We start from the raw sequence: 18,509 nt of genomic DNA on the forward strand, positions 1-18,509 counted from the left end.
CACTGGCCTCCGAGCGCGCCAGCTCGCCCCCTGCACGAGTGGAGGAGCTACTGCACTCGCCGCCGGCGTGGCGCGATTTGCAAACGCTGGGTCTGCCTGCGGCCGCACCGCGAGGTTCCCAGCGGCACTCACCCACTCCCTCCCGGTCAGTGCGCGACTCCCCTGGACCGAGCGCATCCTGAAATGCCGGCGCACCCTCGCTCCCGACTCAGGGAGGGAAAACCGTAGCGGAGATCTGCAGTAGCTTTGCGAAGAAGGGTGTGGATTCCGTTGGTGTGGCAGGAGGAAAGGAACACACACACATTCACAAACCTTTCTTTCTATCATCTCCCCTTCCTGGAGATCTTACAAAGGAGACATTGAAAACTGGGTAGAAGGGACTCAAATGGTGCGGAGGAAATAAGAGATAAGGGAATTTGGAAATGGAAATCCTTACGTGGGACGAGGTGGCCGAGTGGTTAAGGCGATGGACTGCTAATCCATTGTGCTTTGCACGCGTGGGTTCGAATCCCATCCTCGTCGTTCGCGTTTTACACAGGAGGTGATTCTTCATTTTCTACACGTCGCCGGTCTCGAGCACCAGTTTGAAGACAGTTTGGCCCAACCCAGGCTCTCCGTTCACCGCGCACCGCCTCTCTTCAGGCTCTTCCGACTCCGTGGATGCGACCCTTCTGAGCAGCGCTTACACTTGTCCTTTTCTCTCTCCCCCGAGGGCCCAAAGTCCAGTGGCACCTAGAAGACCAGAACCGGAATTCTGCCCAATGCTAATTTAGGGGCCAATGTATTGATTGGAGAAGCACCCCACTCCCTGTCTGAAGTAGTGGAACTTAAGGGTGTTGGCAGTGTTTGATTGTTTAAATGATTGTTCTCTTCAGCCCGATGATTCTCCTCCCTCAGCAGTTCTCCCAGGGGGGAGACCTTGTATTCAACACCTTCCCCAGACACTCTCCACGCCCCACACAAGCAGATCTCGAATATTTTGACACCTGCCTTATACACAAGGCACTTAAAAGTGTGGAATAATTGATCCACGGATTCTCTAGAAGAGGGGAGGTTGCAGGGAAGGACAGGTACCTTGACGGATAAATCAACTACTAGAGCGCTGTGAATCTTGGGAAGGGAAGGTGCTCTGGGACAGACCGGGGTGGGACCCTGGAGAGCCAGGGTTAGGCTGCTTCCCACACACCTTGCCTTGATCTTTGAGCCTTTTGTAATAAAACGGTAACCCAGTAAGAGAATGTTTCTCTGAGTGCTGTGAGCTGGGCTAGTAAATTAAGGGAGCCCTGGGGCAGGGGAGGGGTGCTGGCATCTGGTTTATAGCCCTTGGTCAGCGGTACAGGTTACAACCTGGAATTGCCCTTGGCCGGTGGAGTAGGGGCAGTCTTGTGGGGCTGGGTCCCTGTGAAATGGGATGCCCTCTGCAGGGAGACAGAGTCCAGATTGCATTACTTTGTGGGACACTCAGCTGGTGTCAGGGTGTGGCCTGGTGTGGGGACTCGTCCGAGTCGGTGACAGAACTGCGTGTGCAGAAAAACAGGTGTGCTTTGTGCTGATCTCGAATCCTGCAACTTCGCCAAGTTCATTTCTTAGTTTTAATAGTTGTGTGTGTGTGTGTGTATTCTTTAGGGTTTTCTGTATCCATTTATATTATATCATCTGTGCATCTGGGTAGTTTTACGTCTTCCTTTCCAATCTGGATGCCATACGTTTCTCTTCCTTGCCAAGTTGCTCTGGCCGGAACTTCCAGTGCAAAGGTGAGCAGACGGGGAAACTTATGTTCCTGGTCTTGGGGAGGAGGCTTTCAGCCTTTCAGCACTGATGGGACATTAGCTGTGGAGTTTTCGTAAGTGCCTTCTATCAGGCTGAGGAAGTGCCCATCTATTGCTTGTCTGTTGGATGTTTTTTATCTAGAAGAAGAGTTGGGTTTTAGTCGGATGCTTTTTCTGCATCAACTGAGATCCTGTGGTTTCCCCGCTTCATCCATTAATGTGTTGTGTGGCGCATTACACTGATGACTTTTCGTAGGCTGAACCACCTTGCACTCTGAAAGGGCCTGGCTTTGCATCCAGGCCTCCGGGTCAGTGCGCATGCACTTAACCGCTAAGGTAAATAAACGGCCACTGTAGAGACAGGCGGCCTCTTCTCCCCGGTGTCCTTCCTCCTCTACCCAATCCCATTTAGTATTCATCACTCAGGTCCTTTATCTTTTGTCCAGAACCCACCGCTCCAGCCTCATCCTCTCCTTTCTCCCTCCCTCACTCCAGGGGCTTCCTCACTGTACCCCCTGCCAGAAGTCCCCACGGTTCCCGGAACATGCCACATCCATGCCTTGCACGCTCTCTGGTACCTCTGCCCGGGATGCCCTCCCCTGACTCCACCCCAGAAAACTCATATTCATCCCTCAAAGCCCAGCTGGGGGAATGCCTCCTCTGAGATGCCAGCCGGGACCTCACAGTAGCATCAACGACCCTCTTCTGGAATCTTACATCACACACCTCTGCAGGGCCCTCACAAGTTACACTCCACTTCCTGTGGCCTTGGGAGCGGGGCGATGTCTCCTTTGTTTCAGGGTCATAAGGCCAGCCTGTGTCCAGCACAATGAGTAGTGGCTGAAGGAACGAATCCTTGCTTGGGATCGTCCATCTGGTGGCTTCATTTCAGCTACCAAAGTCATGTATTGCTTCACTTTCCTCCGATAGCAAAACAGCCTCTGGCTTCTGAGTGGGGGGCTGTACGGGCTCAGCTCCCGGTGTATAATAGCTGCCAGTGACTGTTCACGGAAGGCAGGGGGCAAGGGGGCAGCAAGGCCAGTGCCTATCATGGCAAACAAACAAAACCCTGTGCTTCCCTGGGCTGGGCAGGGTAGTACAGGCGTGTAGTGAAGCCGGCCCCTCCTCCGTCCCTCCGGAGAGAGAACCGGCTGGCTGCCTCTGCACAGCTCTACTTCTGAGAATGGGGCGCCTGCGGCGGGGCAGAGACCAGTGGAGGGGAGGGGCGATCATCATTCTCGCAGCCTGGTGCTCTGCCCAGGAGTACAGGGCTCCTTGCAGGTCAGTCAATGCCCCTTGGCCATCGCAGGGTGCCCACGAATCTCTGCCCTTCCTGGGGTCTCAGCCATCCCATCTGCCAAATGGGTCCAACCATCCCTACCCCGCCCCGCTCACCAAAGCCGAAAGAGCTGAAAGCACTTTGGAAAGAAAGACTCGGTGAATCCATTACACAAACGAAGAGGGTTGTTATTAGACCCAGGAGCAGGACCAGAGAGAAAAACAGCAAAAAGGTGGAGTACACCCTTCACTGGGCATTGCCCCACAAGAGGAAGTCGCCAGTTCAATTCCCTGTCAGCGTGCATGCCTGCGATGTGGGGTTCGGTCCCCAAACATGGATCGGTTGCACACCCCTAACCAGGGACCTGGCCTGCAACCCAGGCGTGTGCCCCATGGAATCAAACTGGTGACCTCTCACTCAGCAGACAATGCCCGACCCTCGGAGCCACACCAATCAGGGCTTACCGTGATGTTTTGATCCCTCTCTTTCTCCCTCCCGCCCCACTCTCTGGGGAAAAAAAAAGTGGAGTAAGTGCTTGGAGCTCTGCCTGGAGCCCCCGGTGGGGAGAAGCAGGCGTGGGCAGGAAGGACAGCACCTATGGGGAGGGAGATGGGGGCTGGGTCCCGGCTCTGCCGCACACCAGTCACTTCTCCAAGGACTCAGTTTCCTCACCCAGATGAAGGGGGAGGGTACAGTCCCTACCTGGCACCTTCTGAGGCCCCAGCGCCACTTTGTGGGAAAGTGGGCGAGGGACAGCTGTGCCAACTGCAGGCACACACGCCCCGCCGGGCTCTGGGAGGCAGACACAGTTAAGGGCTGGCAACGAAAGCCCTGTTGGACGCCCAGAGGCTCCTTTGAGCGCCCTCAGCTCCCTGACGCCTTTTCCTTCTCCCTGCTCCCCTCCACCCCCCTGGCATCCTGTCCTGGGGTCCGAGACTGGACTGCAGGGCTGCTGAGCTTCTGCCCTGGGCTGGACCACCACCCACTCCCTCAGCAAGTGGCTTCTTGTGGCCTCTGATGCCCCTCGATGAGCGGGTTTATTTCCTGTGATGAACACGTAGATGCGCTCCTGATGGTGAGGAAGGGCCACGGCCCTCCGCCCTCTTTGCCCTGGGTGCCCTCCTTCGATGAGCTCGTGTGCGCTAGGTCTCTGTGTGCCGCCTCCGTCCTGGGCGAGGGCTGGAGTGACTGGTGGTGAATCCTTCCCTGCAGTGCCCCCAGGGGCCGCCAGCAGCCCAGGGAGCAGACAGCACCCGCCTCATCCTAGCACCCCCAGACCTTGAGCTCGGCTCGCCATCCCTCTGTGCCAGGTCTTGGTTCTGGAGGGGCGGAGAGGAGAGCTGTTGGCAGAGCCCTGGCCAGGGCCTTCAGAGCAGCGCCTTGAAGAGGAAGGAGAGAGAGGCTCCGCAGGACAGCCCCAGGGCCAGGAAGAATGTCATGAGGGCACCGGCCACCTCCCTCTCGTGTGGCAGCACCTGCCTGGAACACACAGGGGTGGGGGCACTTAGAAAACACTGAGGCAAACCTGGCCCTGGCCCTGGCCCCGGTGCCCCTGCCCTCCTTACAACACAGTCAAGTTCTGGTCTGGATGGACCCAACCTCCAGCTCACGGTGATTGGGCCCCTCTCTCTGGACTTCAGCTTCCTGGTCAGTGAAGTGAGGCCTCTGGACAAGGACATCTCCGGGGCTGCCTTCCCTCTTGATGAAATGCCCCCAAACTGCCCCCTATCACCTCTCTGGATTCTCAGCTCCAGGGTCCCTTCATAGACCACGAACTCTGCTTTTGAGCAAAACTTCAGCTCCCCTGCAACTGGTCATTTTGGTAGTAGCCGGGCCCTAACGAATGACAGGCCGACTCACTTATCTCACAGATGGGGAAGCTGGGGCCCAGAGAGGAGGCCCCGGAACCAGTGCCCGGCGGCTTTACCAGACAGGCACCTCCCCGGCCCCCGGCCCAGTGGGGCGGCTGGGGGGCAGCTGGGCCGGGCTAGACAGGGCAGGAAGAGCCTTTCTCCCAGGCTGTTCGCCGCCTCCCCACTCCCAGGCCCTCCCGGCCCGCCGCAGACCTGGGTGCCAGGCACATGGCGAGGGACACCAGGTAACCATTGGAAACAGCGAAGAGCAGCATGAAAGTGATGAAGTAGGCGTCCTGTGGGAAGAGGATGGGCAGCCGGGACCTCTCGGGCACATGGCACAGCATGAAGAGTGGGATGAACAGGACACGCAGGCAGACCAGCAAGGGCAGCAGCCGGCTGTCCTGGTCCGGCTGTGGCAGAAGCTGGAGTCAGTCAGGGTGGTCCCTGGGAGCAGGGCTCTGCTCCAGCAGTACCCAACACAGACTCGTCGCTCACTTCCCCTGAGCTGCCCTACGTGAGCCAGCGAGGACCCTGCTCCAGGGCCTCTGGAGAGCAAGGGACTGGGCCAAGGCTCCCCAGCCATCAAGAACCAGCCTGGGGCTAGCCTCTGTTCTCCCCATCTCCAGTGGTGGTGTTTCCACAGCAGAACTGGAAGAGGCTCTAGACAGCATTTTTGGTTTTCAAACTCAGCTCCTCTGAACACCGCAGGGGTTCCAGAGACCCCTTCGGGGAGGATGCGGCTGCTGGGGTCAGAGCACCTCTGCTTTGATCGACTTTGTTGTGTCTTCTTGAAAGATTTCATTTAAGAAGCAGCATCTTGGCTCAAAGCAGCCTGAACCCTTGGGATCCTGTTCCCCCTCCCACGTGGTACAGTCTCCACGTGACAGCCTCTGAGCCCCAAGGGCTGGGCCCCAGGCTGAATGCTGAGGACACAGGTCAACTGGACACTGCTTCTGGGGCCGGGGGCTCACTGCCACCAGGTGGGCTGTCCCATTGCCAGGCCCAGACCGGTCAGACCGTCGGGAAATCACCTTTCTGCGCCCTTTCACACCCTCTAATCCCCACCTGCTTCCCAAAGCCGCCAGACCGCCCAGTCCAGGTGCGCTCACCCACAGGAAGTAGGAGGTCAGGCTCCGCCCCAGCCAGTCCATGGTGTTGAAGAGAAGGAAGCAGCAGATGGGGTTGAAGAACTGACCTGGGAGACAGAGAGGGCTCTTTTGGTCCCGACCCCGCTCCTCCTTCTCTCCCTTCACTCCCTTGCCTGGTCCCCTTCCCAACACTCACTCCACTTCCCAGGACTGGTGGAGCTGGTCACCATGGCTGTGATGGCGGGGAAGACAGACAGGGTGACTGTGAAGACCAACACAAGGCACAGCGCCATCAGCCAGATCTGGGAGCCGGAGGCAGGGGTGTGAGCAGTGGGGCAGACCTGGGGCCCCATACTCAGCCCCAACCCTCCTGTGACAGCCCTGGCCTGGCCTGGCTGGTGTGGCTCAGTGGACTGAGCGCCAGCCTGCAAGCCAAAAGGGCACCAGTTCAATTTCCAGTCAGGACACATGCTTGGGTTGCAGGCCAGGTCCCCATTTGGGGGCGTGTGAGAGGCAACCAATCTATGTTTCTCTCCCTCTCCTTCTGCCTTCCTTCTCCTCTCTCTAAAAATAAATAAATACAATTTTTTTAAAAAAGAAAGAAAGCCCTGGCCCAGGAGCAGGACACCTGGGCCCTGGCTCAGCTGTGTCCCCAACCTACTGTGAATGACCCTGTCACCTTGGGGTGGACATGGTGAGACTAAGGCCCCATTCCATTCTGAGTCTTTGGAGAGGCTGGAGACAGCGGCCCTCTCTTCCCCAGGGATGGTGGCCGTGGATTATATTCAAGCCAAACCTTTCTGAGGACGACGAAAACCGAAGGTTTTCCTGGCTTCTGGGGCTCCTCCAGCTCCAGCTGTGGCTCCTTCTCAGGGTCAGGATCCAGAATCAGGGCTGCCTTCTGAGGGCTGTCGGGGATCCCGTTCTTCTCATCTGGGGCAAGAGGGGAGGGGAGGGCAGGGTCATGCTGGTGACCCTTGCCTGTTGCAGGGAGATGCTCAGCAATGAAAACAAGGGACCCTCCTTCAGCCCCAGGCTCAGGCAAAGAGGACCAGCAATGGAAGTACGCTTAGCTACTGTTTATTAAGCACATACATGTGTCAGGCACATTAAGCACCTGAAGTGGATTATGTCACTGCCATTGTTCTACAAAAAAGAAACGGAGGCTCAGATGGGTTAAGTGACTTGCCTAAGGTCACACAGCTGGGATGTCATGAATCCATGCCAGGATCCAAACTCAGGTGCATTTAGAGCCAAACCTTGCATACCTGAGGTTCTACCACCTCCCCGTTTTGTAGGGGAGGGAGCTGAGGCCCAGAGGGCGATGGGGACAGCTTTAATCCCACTGCCTCTGTTCATGATCTTCCTTCTGCCTCTGCTCACACAAGGCCACTAGGGGTGAGGGCTCCAGTTGGGGACAGAGAGGAAATGCTCCCCTGTGGCTGGGGCTCCAAGGCTCTTCTGGGTCTCCACCCCCCTCAGGGCCCAGGGCTCACCAGACTGGAGGAGCTCAGCTTTGGTCTCCAGCTCCTGACCTGGAGCCGGCGATGATTTCCTGGCCAGGTAGTAGCGGGCGAACTCCTGCAGGAGGAAAGCATTGGCCCCGCCTGGCTTGGTGCAGGTGTCTGCATCCCTCCACACCCTGTTGGCTGAGAGGCTGGGGTGCCCCCAGTGGCTGACTCCTTTGGGGATCAGGACTGGGCCCAGGTCCCCTCCACCTCCCCTAGCCCCTCCTGGGGGGCTCAGGTCTGGGCTGTATCCCAGATGCTCTGAAGTATAGCCCCAAGCTCAGGGCCAGGCTCACCAGGTGGGGCAGGCTCAGGTAACACACGATGGATACGAGGATGCCCACACAGGGCGTGATGAAGTACCCCAGGGCGGAGGTCTGGGCATCCACACCACCTGTGCAGAAACTCCAGCTGAAGATCCACAGCTCCCACAGGGCTGACCACTCTGGTCCCACTTCCCATTATGACCTTCTTAGGTTCACCTCTGGCCCCTTCCACTCCTCTGGCTGACAAACCCGGGAATCTCTCACCCCTCCCTATGGGCCATTTTCTTGGGCACCTACTATGTGCTCATTGTTATCGCATGCTCCTTACTCTCTGAGGATGGAGCTATAACCATCTCAGGGGGGAGGCGGGGAAGCTGACACAGGCTAGGTGCCTTGCCCAGCACCCCCCACTAGGGAGCCACGGAAGTGGGATTTGAACACAAGTTTATCTGGATCCCAAACCTGTCCCTCCTTCCCTCAGCCTCAACCTGCCGCCACTACATACCAGTTGGCCTCGGGAACCCTCACCTGGCCCCACATTACCCTAGTCACCCAGTCACTCTCTCACTGTAGAACCCGAGAGCCCTGCTCCCGACCCCAAACCCAATCCCCAGCACGCCATCACCCAAGGCATCTCACTTCTGGCACTCTCCTGAACCCCAGGGCCCACCCAAGTCTACTCACTGGCCATGGATGTGACCATGGCAAGAGCAGCGAAGATCCCAGCCAGACCCTGGCCGCTGAGGAAGAGGGTACTGTAGGTGGAAGGCATGGTGCCCAGCTGCCCGAAGAGGCTGCCTTGCAGAACTGCACAGAATGCTGTGGAGGGACAAGAATGGGGACTGCCACTCAACTAGGCAGGCCTCAGGGCTCCCTGGAGGAGGTGTCAGCAGGATGCACAGGGACTCTGGATAAGGCTGGCAGGCATAAGACTCCCGGCATTCTGCTGTAACAACCCGCCTTCCCAGGTCGCTCCTCTTCTGAGGTGCAGCATAGACCCCAGGTTTCGGGGCCAGGGGGCCGGCTCTTAGGCCGCTGTGGGGCCTGGCACAGGGACTTCGCCTTTCCCTCGGGGCCTCGGTCTCTCATCAGGGACATGGATGCTGCTGCTGCTGCTGTCTTCCCCTTTTGGATACATCGGTCCCTTCAGTTACAAAAGAGAGGCTGGGCCGAAGCTGGTGGGCTGGGCTGGGAGGTGGGGGCGGGGGCAGTGGCACTCACAGTTGATGAACCAGACAGAGGCCATGGTGATGGAGAAGAAGGGTCCGGGGCTCATGTCCACCTTGACCAACGCCGCCGTCAGGGCAAAGAGCAGCAGGATGACCAGCAGGCTGCCCAGAATCCGCACCGTCTCAGGGATGCTGCTCATGAGGGGGCGCACAGTGAGCGTGGGCTGAGCCCTGCTGGGCAGAGGGAGGTGGGCAAGAGACGCAGCCAGGGCTGGACAGTGAGAGTGGGGGAGATGCAGAAGGCGTGGAGCACGGACGGGAGATCTCCCCTGGACCCAGATGGAGCTGTCTCAGCAGGGGTGGGGACAAGGACAACAGAGGATGGCCTGGGAGGGAGCCGGGGTGGGCCTCTCACCACTGGTACAGGAAGGAGTTGAGAAGTGTGAAGAGCAGCAGGGGCAGCTGGGACAGCAGCGTCACCCAGTTGTTGAAGTTGAAGGCGTCTGCGGGGCTGTTGTGGTTGGTCCCCAAGGTCCCGGTGGTGCTGTTGGCCCCTGCCAGCCGCCCCTGGAAGTACTGCCAGGGTGCCGGGAGAGGGGGGACAGAGTCACCATACAACATACCCTCAGGACCCCCCCAGCCTCCTCCTTGTGCAACCCCCCCCACCCCGGGATGGCTCAGTTAACATCTGTGGGGACTGTCTGTGTCCTTGTACTGTCCCCAGCACCTGGCACACAGTTGGAGCTCAGTGCACGTACACTGAATTGAACAGCTGACATCTGGGACAGAGCCCAGGCCCTAAGGACCTGGGGTGGGGCTAGGGCCTTCCTCCACCCCCCGGAACACCCTCCTGTTCTGTGCCCCCCAAGCCAGCCCCCACCCCCACTCCACTCAGCAGGTGCTTCTGGCGTCCTGAGTATTTACCGAGCACCGCGGCAAGCCAGGCTCTGGCCTAGAGCTGACCAACTGCACCCTCTGGAGCACAGACTCGCTCAACCTCCCCCGACCCCAGCTCCCTGTGGCCCACGGGGCAAAGCCTCCGAGTTTTGGGGCAGCATTGGGGGCCCTTTGGAACCACACCCTGACCTCCCTTTTGTGCCCCATCTCTGGCTTTGTCCCACTAGGCGCCCCTTTCTCTGAACAGGCTGGCACCCTGCTGCCTCCGTGCCTTGGCCAGGCTGCCATCTCTGTCTGGAATGCTCTCTCTCTTCTTGCCCCCCGCCCCCCCATGCTTTACTCCCCTTCTCCCAAGTTACAAATTACCTCTTCTCTGAAGCAGAAGGTATGTTCCCTCTCCTGGGGACCCACAGGGCTCTGCTGCAAGCCTGGGGTGCCCCAGGTCGTGGTACCTTATTAATTGCTCTTTGGTACCTGCCCATCTTGCTGTCAGGACCCAGGGCTGATTCAGTTTTGCATCTCCAGGGCCCAGCAGAGAGCCAGGCACTGAAGGGCCTCCGGGAAGCGGTGCGGAATAACTCCGTTGCCCAGGGGACCAAGCCCTCCATTTCTGCCTTCCCCGGGGAGGACACAAGCTCCGTGAGGATGGGGCCTTCCTGGTGTGCCTCCTCCCGCACTCCCCGCACGGCCCAAAGAGCGGAGCCTGTGTGGTGTGCACACAGTAGGTGCACGTCAACGCTCTGTTGGATGGGTGGGGGAAATCTGTACTACTTCAAAGAAAACCAAAGGCTCGAGTAAGCCAGTTTGGGGGTGACTAGCCCAAGAATAATGACACACAGCTTCCGGAGCTGGTGGTCTTGCCCCTCTAGGATGCCAGCGACCCTGAAAGCTTGCCTTTCCTAGACCTGAAAGGGGCACCTTCCCTCTCAGAGGCTTCATGCTTCGGCAGACACACGGGCATAATGAGGAGGCAAAGGCCGCATGGTAGGGAAAGGCCTGGTGCGCCTCGGGTCCCAGGTGGCCGGAGGGACTGACGGTGGATGTGGCCGCGGCGCTGTCACTCCAGCCGCAAGTCTCACCGGGATGGCCGTGATGAAGAAGTTCCAGGGAAGGAGAGTGCCCAGCCCAAGGATAAAGAAGCTGATCCCAACCAGGTGGTAGCTGTGGGGATCAGGCAGAAGGTCACCCCGAGGACGCACGCAGGTCCTCGGCCGCCCCTCCCGCCCCCGCTGGGGAGCGGACTACAGCCCCCATCTCCCCGGCGAAGACAGCGCAGGCAGGCGGCTGATGGGAACTGTAGTTCCATCCGGTCAGCTTCGCGCCTTGGAGAGCCCAAGGGAACCTGGTCTGCGCCGCCTACCGCCATCAGGATTTCCGCGCTCGACCCACTCGGTCCCCAACTTGCCTGTCCTTCGGGGTGTCTCCTCGCTCCATGGCAGTCCAGCGGGATGAGCTGGGGCGCCGCACCTGCACCAGCGCGGACCGAGGGTGGGGGATCGGTCTCTTGGAAAGGGAAGGGAACAGGGGTGAGTGGAGGAGGGAGTCACAGACCAATTTCTCGGGGTCTGGGTCTAGGTCTGTGCGGACCTCGGCTCCGCCCCCGGGGCGGGGACCAAGGCACGCACCGCCCCTCCCAGGCCCTTTGGGCTGGGATTCCAGACGCTGGCCCAAGACCCCGCGCCCTACGGCTTCTCCCACCAACCAGGGGCGGTGGGCTCGGCCCTCTGCAGGCGGGGTGAGGCAGCTAGCGCCCCCTAACGTGGGAGAGCCACAGACAGTGTCACCTGAGCGGGGAGGCGCGGGAGAAGCCGAGAGAGACCGTCTGTCGCAAGTGGTCCTGTGCCGAGTTGGGTGCTTTGGGAGGCCCAGGAGAGGGCCAGGTGCCGGGACTGACGGTGTGGAAGACGGACAAGCAGACGGACCCTGCTACGCTTCCCAGTGCTACGCACAGTGCAGGCGTGGGCCCAGGGCAGGCATCCGAGTGGCCTTCTCGTGGGCGGCGAGGCCGAGCTGTGTCCCTTGTCCTGTGCACAGAGAAGTCCCCTGACAAAGAATTACCTGCCAATAGTGTCAAGGTTGAGAAAGCCTGGTAGAGGGTGTGCTGGTGGTGGCTCGTATTTTAGTCTGTAAATTACAGGATATCAAGATGTGATTGGGACCGAACCAAAGGACGACGAACAACAGCCAGAAGTGGATGTGACGGCCAATGGGACAGCGTCATTACTGTTCCCTCTGCAGGAGGGAGCGTGCGCTTTCACGTTTGCACGTGAGAGAGCCACACTCCGCTGGGCGGTGTGGTTGTTGATGTGTTACTGGGGCGTCTGGGGACGAGAAGAGGACACGTACATGTGGAGTGACTGAGTGGGGGTGGCAGCCGTGGTGAGCTGGCTCCCCCCACACCTCACCCCACCTCTTGCTTTCCTGCACTTCAGAGAGAGGCTGGAGATAGAACCGCTGTTCCCTGGGCTCGCTTGTAGCTCAGGTTCTGTGTGATTTCGGTCCGGGCGGCCACGTGCTCCGTGTGAGGCCTGACCGCGGGGCTGGGTCATGGTCATGCGTGTGAACAGCACTCAAGAGGCTGCGTGCCAGGCACGGTGGTCTCTGCGGCCAGCAGTTCTGGCGCTGACCTCCTATCTGCAGATGCCAGGCGCTGATTCCCAGGCCCAGCACGGTCAGCAGCAGCTTCCGGAGGCACCGCCAGAGTGGTGTCACACCAGAGAGCCAACGGTCAGGGCCCAGGGTCCTCCACCCTCTGTCAGGTCCCGGGTGGTGGGAATTCTGCAGGGGTGTTTCAAAGGTCGTTTCTGAAAGCCCAATTGAGAGCCCGTGTCTTCGGTCCTTCCAATTATTCTATAAACAGAAAATCCCTACACAGAATCCCTCAATGTTCAACATAGCAAGAGTAGCTTCTGCATTGGAACGTTGACTGACAAAACATAAATTGTATTTGCAATATAGAAAGGGAATCTTTCCTACTTGTTAATAAGAAAAATAAAAAACTGAGCCAAAGACATGCATGAACAAGCAGCCCAGCAGGAAGAACACGAATGATCTGTAAACGTAACAGGATGTTCGCCCTGGTCGGTTATTCGGGGAAATGGGCAGGGGGCCCCTAGGACGGCCTTCGCACCCACCAGGCCGACAGTCTCCGGGATACCAAGTACAGGTGAGGTTAGGAGGCAGCCGTCACACAGCTTGGGCAGGAGCAGGGGGAACGTTGGGAGTTATCGCCGAATAGGACTTTGATGCCCTACAGTCCAAAGCTTCACTCCTAAGTAGCCCTGAAGCAGTATCTACCAACTCCTTACACAATGAGACACAGAAAAGCCACAAAAGTTTAGCACATTGGGTAAGAGGAGGAGGTGGGGCCCTGGACACAGTAGGCCCCACCCAGCCACCCCCAGGGCTGGAAAGAATTGCACCCTTGTACATTTGACTGTACTCCTGTGGGCACGCCCGTTGGTAATGCTGACTCGGAAACCTTTGCACACGTGCGTTAGATGACAGACATAAGTGTCCCGAGCAGCCATGTTGGTGATGGCAGAAAACTGGACACTGTCCAGGTGTCTAACAACAGTGGGAGACATCAGCAAAGTGTGGAGTATTCCTGTAACAACGGAGGCCACATGGTGGAGGGGAATGAAGCGCAGCGGCTGCTGACAGCGGCCGATCAGCCCCCGGGCCAGTCACCCGCCAGCGGCCCCTCGGCTTCCGGCTCTCCCACCTCTGCCCTGGGTCCTGATGACGCAGCACAAGGCTGGGCACAGGGGGCTTTATCAGCCGAGACCCTGGTCGGACCCTGCGGGGAGAATAGGCTTGTCTTCCTGGTTCTGGTGCTTTTGTGCTTCCTTCTGGCACAACGCAGCCAGCAGATGTCTCCCAGGGGTGAGTGCCAGCACCCAGCAGCTGGTGCCCCGCCGGCTGGTGGCACCTCTGTGACCCTCCCTGCCACTCAGTCGACCACACTGTCCCCCCACCCCACCCCTGCCCCAGGGAGGTCGGGGTTTCAGCCTTGGTTGGGGGCAGGGCTCCTCCAAGTTATTCCCTCCTTGTAGACTCTTTTCAGCCCCAGAGGAGGTAGCTACTTCATACATCACTAGTCTCTGCCTCTTTAAGTTCCCCATTAACCCTCTGGGTAGTTAAGCCCTGTTCGCTTGTGAGTAATTCTCTGTAGTAATTTTTTCCTGTGTGGTTTCTATCTCCTGAATGATACACCCCCTTAAATATATTGAATTAAAAAAAGCCAAGTTGTAGAAAAATACATACAGTGTATTTGTAATTATATAAAATTCAAAAGCAGGCAAAACGAAGCAATATATTGCTTAAGGATACACACGCATATGATAAAGCTATGAAGAAAAGCAGGAGGGTGAATTGGAAAAACACAGCGTATTGGCTGTGAGTGGATGGAGGTGACGTGGTCAGGGAATTATGTTTCGCTTCTCAGACTGGGTGGTGAGTACAGGAGCGCACGGGAATCCAGTTTATCACCATTCCTTAAACTGCTCACACCGTTACACTTGTGCCTGATTTATTTTGTAGCAAAAACCTAAGAAGTGCTAGGGTGGGCGGGGATAGGAGGAAGCTCCGGCTGGACTTTGCCAAGACGGACATCCTCACAGTAACCTGAGTCCGAGGAAGAGACCACCAATGCTGTACTGCTGCTTTGTTCAGAGGGCACCAATCCCCAGCTCCCACGGGGAGCCAACGAAAATAAAACCCCACGACATTCGCTGCTTGGGTGTGACTTCCCCAGCCTCATTCTGCCGACCAGGGAACCTCGCCCGGGTGCACACACCCCAATAAAGCTCTTTATTGCCTACTTTATGGCTGATTGGCATTTCTTTCTTGGTGGAGCCGAGAAAAACCTTTCAAGAAGTAACAGAATTTCCAAGAGCAACTTTATGCTGATAAGTCAAAAAATTTACATCAAATAGACAAATTTATAAAACCTATAATCTAGAAAACTGATGTCAAGAAGAGGTAGAAAATGTGTAGTCTTATAACCATTAAACAAATTGAATCAGTGAGTTGACGTATTTCCACAAAGAACAGATTTCGCCCAAATAAAATTGCAGAAGCAGATTATTGCAATCTTAAGCACTTCTAAACCACACAATATTAGAGATTGTTCTCCAACTCATTTTATAATTCTGCTGTAACCTCAATACCAGCGCACACCAAGGACAGTAGGAGAAAGAAAAAAATTAGATGCCAACCTCAGTTGTGAACATAAGTGCAAAATTTTAAAGCAAAATATTAATAAGCTGGGAGAGAGGAGTATGTAAATATATAAATTTGGATCAAGTTGAGTTTGTCCCCAGAATGCAAGAACATTGTGAGGGGCTCTTTGACACTCCTACCGTTCAGCAGTGAGGACGTGTGTGCCCTCCCTCCGAATCCGCATGGGTTCTGACTGTTGTGAGCATCACGTAGACCAGAAATGACGGTCTGTCAGTTTCCTTTCCTTAAAAGGCCGTCCGTTTCCACGGCTTGTCTCTTGGGGTGCCTGCTCTGAGCATGGCCTCAGCTGCCGTGGTGAGAAGTCCAGCTCTCCGAGTGGAGGGTGCGCATGGAGAAGGAGAGTGCCCCGTGGATCTCAGTCTCCCAACCGCGCCCGCCAATGTGCCAGGCATGTGGGGGGCCATAGTGGACTGTCCACACCAGACTGCTCATTAGATGAAGGCCACTGGGTGACCACCGACACATGGAACAGAAGAATCAGTCTCCCGAGTGCCCTCAAATTCCCAGCCCCCCAAATCATGAGGTGTAAGGAAATCATAATTGTTTTACGTTACTAGTTTTGGAGTCACGTGTGGTGTGGCAACAGACGACCAGGACGGGTGGTTTAAGAATAGGCATTTTCTAAAGGTGATTCACCACATTAATAAACCAAATTCTCAAGGTCTTGTCGACAAATACAGAAAAGGCACTTGATAAAATTCAACATCCACTTGTGATTTTTTGAAAAAGACTCTTAGCAAACTAGAGTTGAAGGTAAGCTTTCTTAACTTGGTGTCTACCAAAACTATAGCAAACTAAATTAATGGCAAAATGTTGCAAGTTCTCGCCTTAAAATCAAGAACAAGAGCATCACTATCGTTATTTCATTTCAACACCACCCTGGGCGAGTGAAGCGAGACGAGGCAGAGAGATGAAAGACTATACAATTGAAAAGGGAGAAACAAAACCGTCATTCATCGGTGTTGGGAACAGTCCTTCCTGGTTTCAGAAGCTGTAAGCCCCATGGCTAACCATGGCTGAGTAAAGGACCTCGGGACCATAAGCCACTAAGGAGACAAAGCTCATCTACCTTGTAGGGGCGCCACCTCTGCCCCCTTTCTCTTCACCCTGCTTGGCCTCGGGCAGATGACTGGTTAGCCAAGGACGGGTTAAGATTCCTCAAGGGACGGATGATCTAAAACAAGACAGGCACGGTCACAAGGGGGCCATCAGGGAAGGACTTGGCAGGGGCGACAGAAAAAGGCTTTGACGTAACCTGAGTCCTTTTTCTGTCTGTAAGAAGTCTTTTAATCTCTTTGCTGCCTTCCTTCCCCTGCCTGACTCAAGCCTGAAACAATGACAGAGGGCGGTGCTGCCCTGGGCAGGAACGGGCGGTTCCCCAGGCGACCAGGGCTAAGAAAGAATGCACAAAATCCTGGGAAACCTGCTTTGCTAAGAATGTCCTCAATTTTCTGGTAAGAGTCCAAGCATAAAATGAGCTTGTTTCCCAAAGTTTTATGGCCCTTTAGCTATCTGACCCTGACTCAAAATAAGCCCTCAGAGTTCTTCGTATGTTATCTGTTGTTTGATCCTTACTGCCTGACAATGATTAATGAACGTTACCTGTATTCCTGTGCAAATTGAACCCCATAAAAGCCCAGTGAGGAACAGGCTCAAGGCCCTTTTGGAGTGATTGGCCACCTTTCCTCCCCAAGCAGATCACGTCCTGGTAGCCTTATCCTCATCCGTGACAGCGGGGGCTCTGCTGGACAAGGCTGCCCCACATGGGGTCTACGTGGAAAACAGAAGGTCTGTCCAGAAAAAGTCCAGCCATTGTTAATCTAATGAGAACTGTTTGCATGACATGGATGTAGCCTGGTAGCCCAGGGGAGTGTGAAAGGTGATGACTTCACTGTCCTGGTCAGTGGGGGCAGCAGACACTGTTGAGTGAGCACGTGTGCTGTGTGGCCATCGCATTCAAAATGACTGAGTGAGTGGAGCGATGAATCTGCACCAAATTTTGCGTTGAGCTTGAACATTCCTCCGTTGGATGAGTCAGAAGGCCACCGCCGTGGGCGACTGGTGATTGGCAGCTTTACCGGACAACATGCCCTCTCCTGCAGCACATCTGGTGTAGAGTTTTTTGGCAAAACATCAGATCACCAGGCGGTGACTCAGCCCCCTATAGCCCAGATTTGGCACACTGTGACTTCTGACTTCCCAAAACTAAATTCGCCTTTGAAAGGGAAAAGATTTCAGACCATCGTTGAGATTCAGGAAAATACAACGGGGCAGCCGATGGCACCTGGGAGAATGTGTGAGGTCCCCACGTGTCTACTTTGAAGGGGACTGAGGCGTCATTGCCTGACGTGCAAGGTTTCTTGTATCTTCTTCAATAAATGTCTCTATTTTTTCATAGCCATAGCATGGCTATATACTTTCTGGACAGACCTCGTACACTTGAGTGTACAGCCAAATTATTAAATTTAATGAGGTAGGTGCTCAAGGAGAGTGGCTAAGAATCAGTATATGATATCTATATTTCCTTGCACTAGCTTTTAAAAAGTCAGAAAACACAACTTTTAGGAGCCGCTGTATTAACAACAGGAGGGCCTCACGCATCAGCAGTTTTACCCAGATACAAAAGGGCTCACCTGTGATGACACATTTTTGCTATTCGCATTAGGCACAGTCTAACAGTGCCATTTATAAGCAAACTGCACTTTTTCTGCTTTCTTGCCGGACCCCTTTGCCCCAGCTTCTAAGCAGCGACCCCGAGAAACCTAGACTTCCACATCACCCCTCACATCCTGCGCTCACATCCTGCTGAAGTTGTATGTGTCCCCCCTCTCGCCCCATCTCCCTGTCCACCGGCCCTCTCCCTCTGGGCCTCTGGCCTCTGGACCTCGTAGCTCATTGCCAGCACAACCTCCCAGACCCTCAGTCTCTTCTCTGAAGCTTCCCTTTCCTTCTCTGTTCAGCCCAAACTCGGGCCTCTCTCGAGGTCACTGCTTCTCTGAAGCCTCAAAAAGCCTGGCTTCTTTTTTCTCCTACTACTCGTATACCAGGCATTGGACTTGATGTTCTTCTTGACCTCGTGGTTTCCTTCCCCTTCCCTTATGCCTCCCAGCTTTGAATTTCACACCACTGGGTTATATCCCCTAGTGTCCGTCATTGGTGTTGACGCCCTTGACGCACTCGCCCCTCTCCCACCCCATCATTTGCGGCCTTTGAGAACAGACAAATGAACAGCCTTGGCTGGTGCAGCTCAATGGACTGAGCACTGGTCTGTGAACCAAAGGGTCGCTGGTTCAGTTCCCAGTCAGGGCACATGCCTGGGTTGCAGGTCAGGTCCCTGGTGGGGGGCGTGTGAGAGGCAACCACACATGGATGTTTCTCTCCTCTCTCTTTCTCCTTCCCTTCCCCTCTCTCTAAAAATAAATAAAGAAATCTT

At 56.0% G+C, this 18,509-nt stretch overlaps 2 protein-coding genes, 1 long non-coding RNA gene and 1 other non-coding gene across 6 annotated transcripts in view; 2 read left to right on the forward strand and 2 right to left on the reverse strand.

Moving 5' to 3' along the window:
• Positions 1-5,998, reverse strand: part of RIN1 (Ras and Rab interactor 1) — a 22,561-nt gene extending 16,563 nt beyond the window's left edge. The window contains exon 1 of the mRNA XM_037053279.1: positions 5,435-5,998. Coding sequence (XP_036909174.1) covers positions 5,435-5,706 — 272 coding nt within the window. The 5' untranslated portion in view covers positions 5,707-5,998. The remainder of the gene's footprint in view (positions 1-5,434) is intronic.
• Positions 441-522, forward strand: TRNAS-GCU (transfer RNA serine (anticodon GCU)). The gene has a single exon. It is a non-coding gene; the product is annotated as a tRNA-Ser (tRNA).
• Positions 4,325-11,315, reverse strand: SLC29A2 (solute carrier family 29 member 2). The gene is made up of 12 exons (XM_037053281.1): positions 11,238-11,315; positions 10,912-10,993; positions 9,351-9,511; positions 8,988-9,127; positions 8,451-8,585; positions 7,797-7,894; positions 7,489-7,573; positions 6,789-6,925; positions 6,189-6,294; positions 6,014-6,099; positions 5,115-5,314; positions 4,325-4,527 (listed from the first exon to the last, which is right to left on the reverse strand). Exons 1-12 carry the CDS (start codon positions 11,264-11,266, stop codon positions 4,416-4,418), a joined length of 1,371 nt encoding a protein of 456 aa, XP_036909176.1. The 5' UTR covers positions 11,267-11,315; the 3' UTR covers positions 4,325-4,415.
• LOC118991777 (uncharacterized) lies at positions 11,256-14,074 on the forward strand. Of its 3 annotated transcripts, none has more exons than XR_005067469.1 (4): positions 11,256-11,320; positions 11,563-11,678; positions 11,970-13,428; positions 13,642-14,074. It is a non-coding gene; the product is annotated as an uncharacterized LOC118991777 (long non-coding RNA). The 3 variants fall into 3 exon arrangements; XR_005067470.1 differs by lacking the exon at positions 11,563-11,678 and having other exon boundaries at positions 11,260-11,320; positions 11,970-12,098; positions 12,269-13,428; XR_005067468.1 differs by lacking the exon at positions 11,563-11,678 and having other exon boundaries at positions 11,260-11,320.
• The last annotated feature ends 4,435 nt before the right edge of the window (positions 14,075-18,509 follow it).

This window comes from Sturnira hondurensis, unplaced genomic scaffold (genome assembly GCF_014824575.4).
Source record: "Sturnira hondurensis isolate 20B ecotype Veracruz unplaced genomic scaffold, ASM1482457v3 Scaffold0007797, whole genome shotgun sequence".
In the NCBI taxonomy this organism is placed as follows: Eukaryota; Metazoa; Chordata; class Mammalia; order Chiroptera; family Phyllostomidae; genus Sturnira; species Sturnira hondurensis.

Excerpts from the sequence above, each read along its gene's own strand:
- SLC29A2 (XM_037053281.1), bottom strand. The coding sequence starts at position 11,266 with ATGGAGCGAGGAGACACCCCGAAGGACAG. Across the intron at positions 10,994-11,237 it reads GGAGACACCCCGAAGGACAG|CTACCACCTGGTTGGGATCA; the intron begins GCAAGTTGGGGA and ends TGATCCCCACAG. Across the intron at positions 7,574-7,796 it reads ACCTGAGCCTGCCCCACCTG|GAGTTCGCCCGCTACTACCT; the intron begins GTGAGCCTGGCC and ends TTCCTCCTGCAG.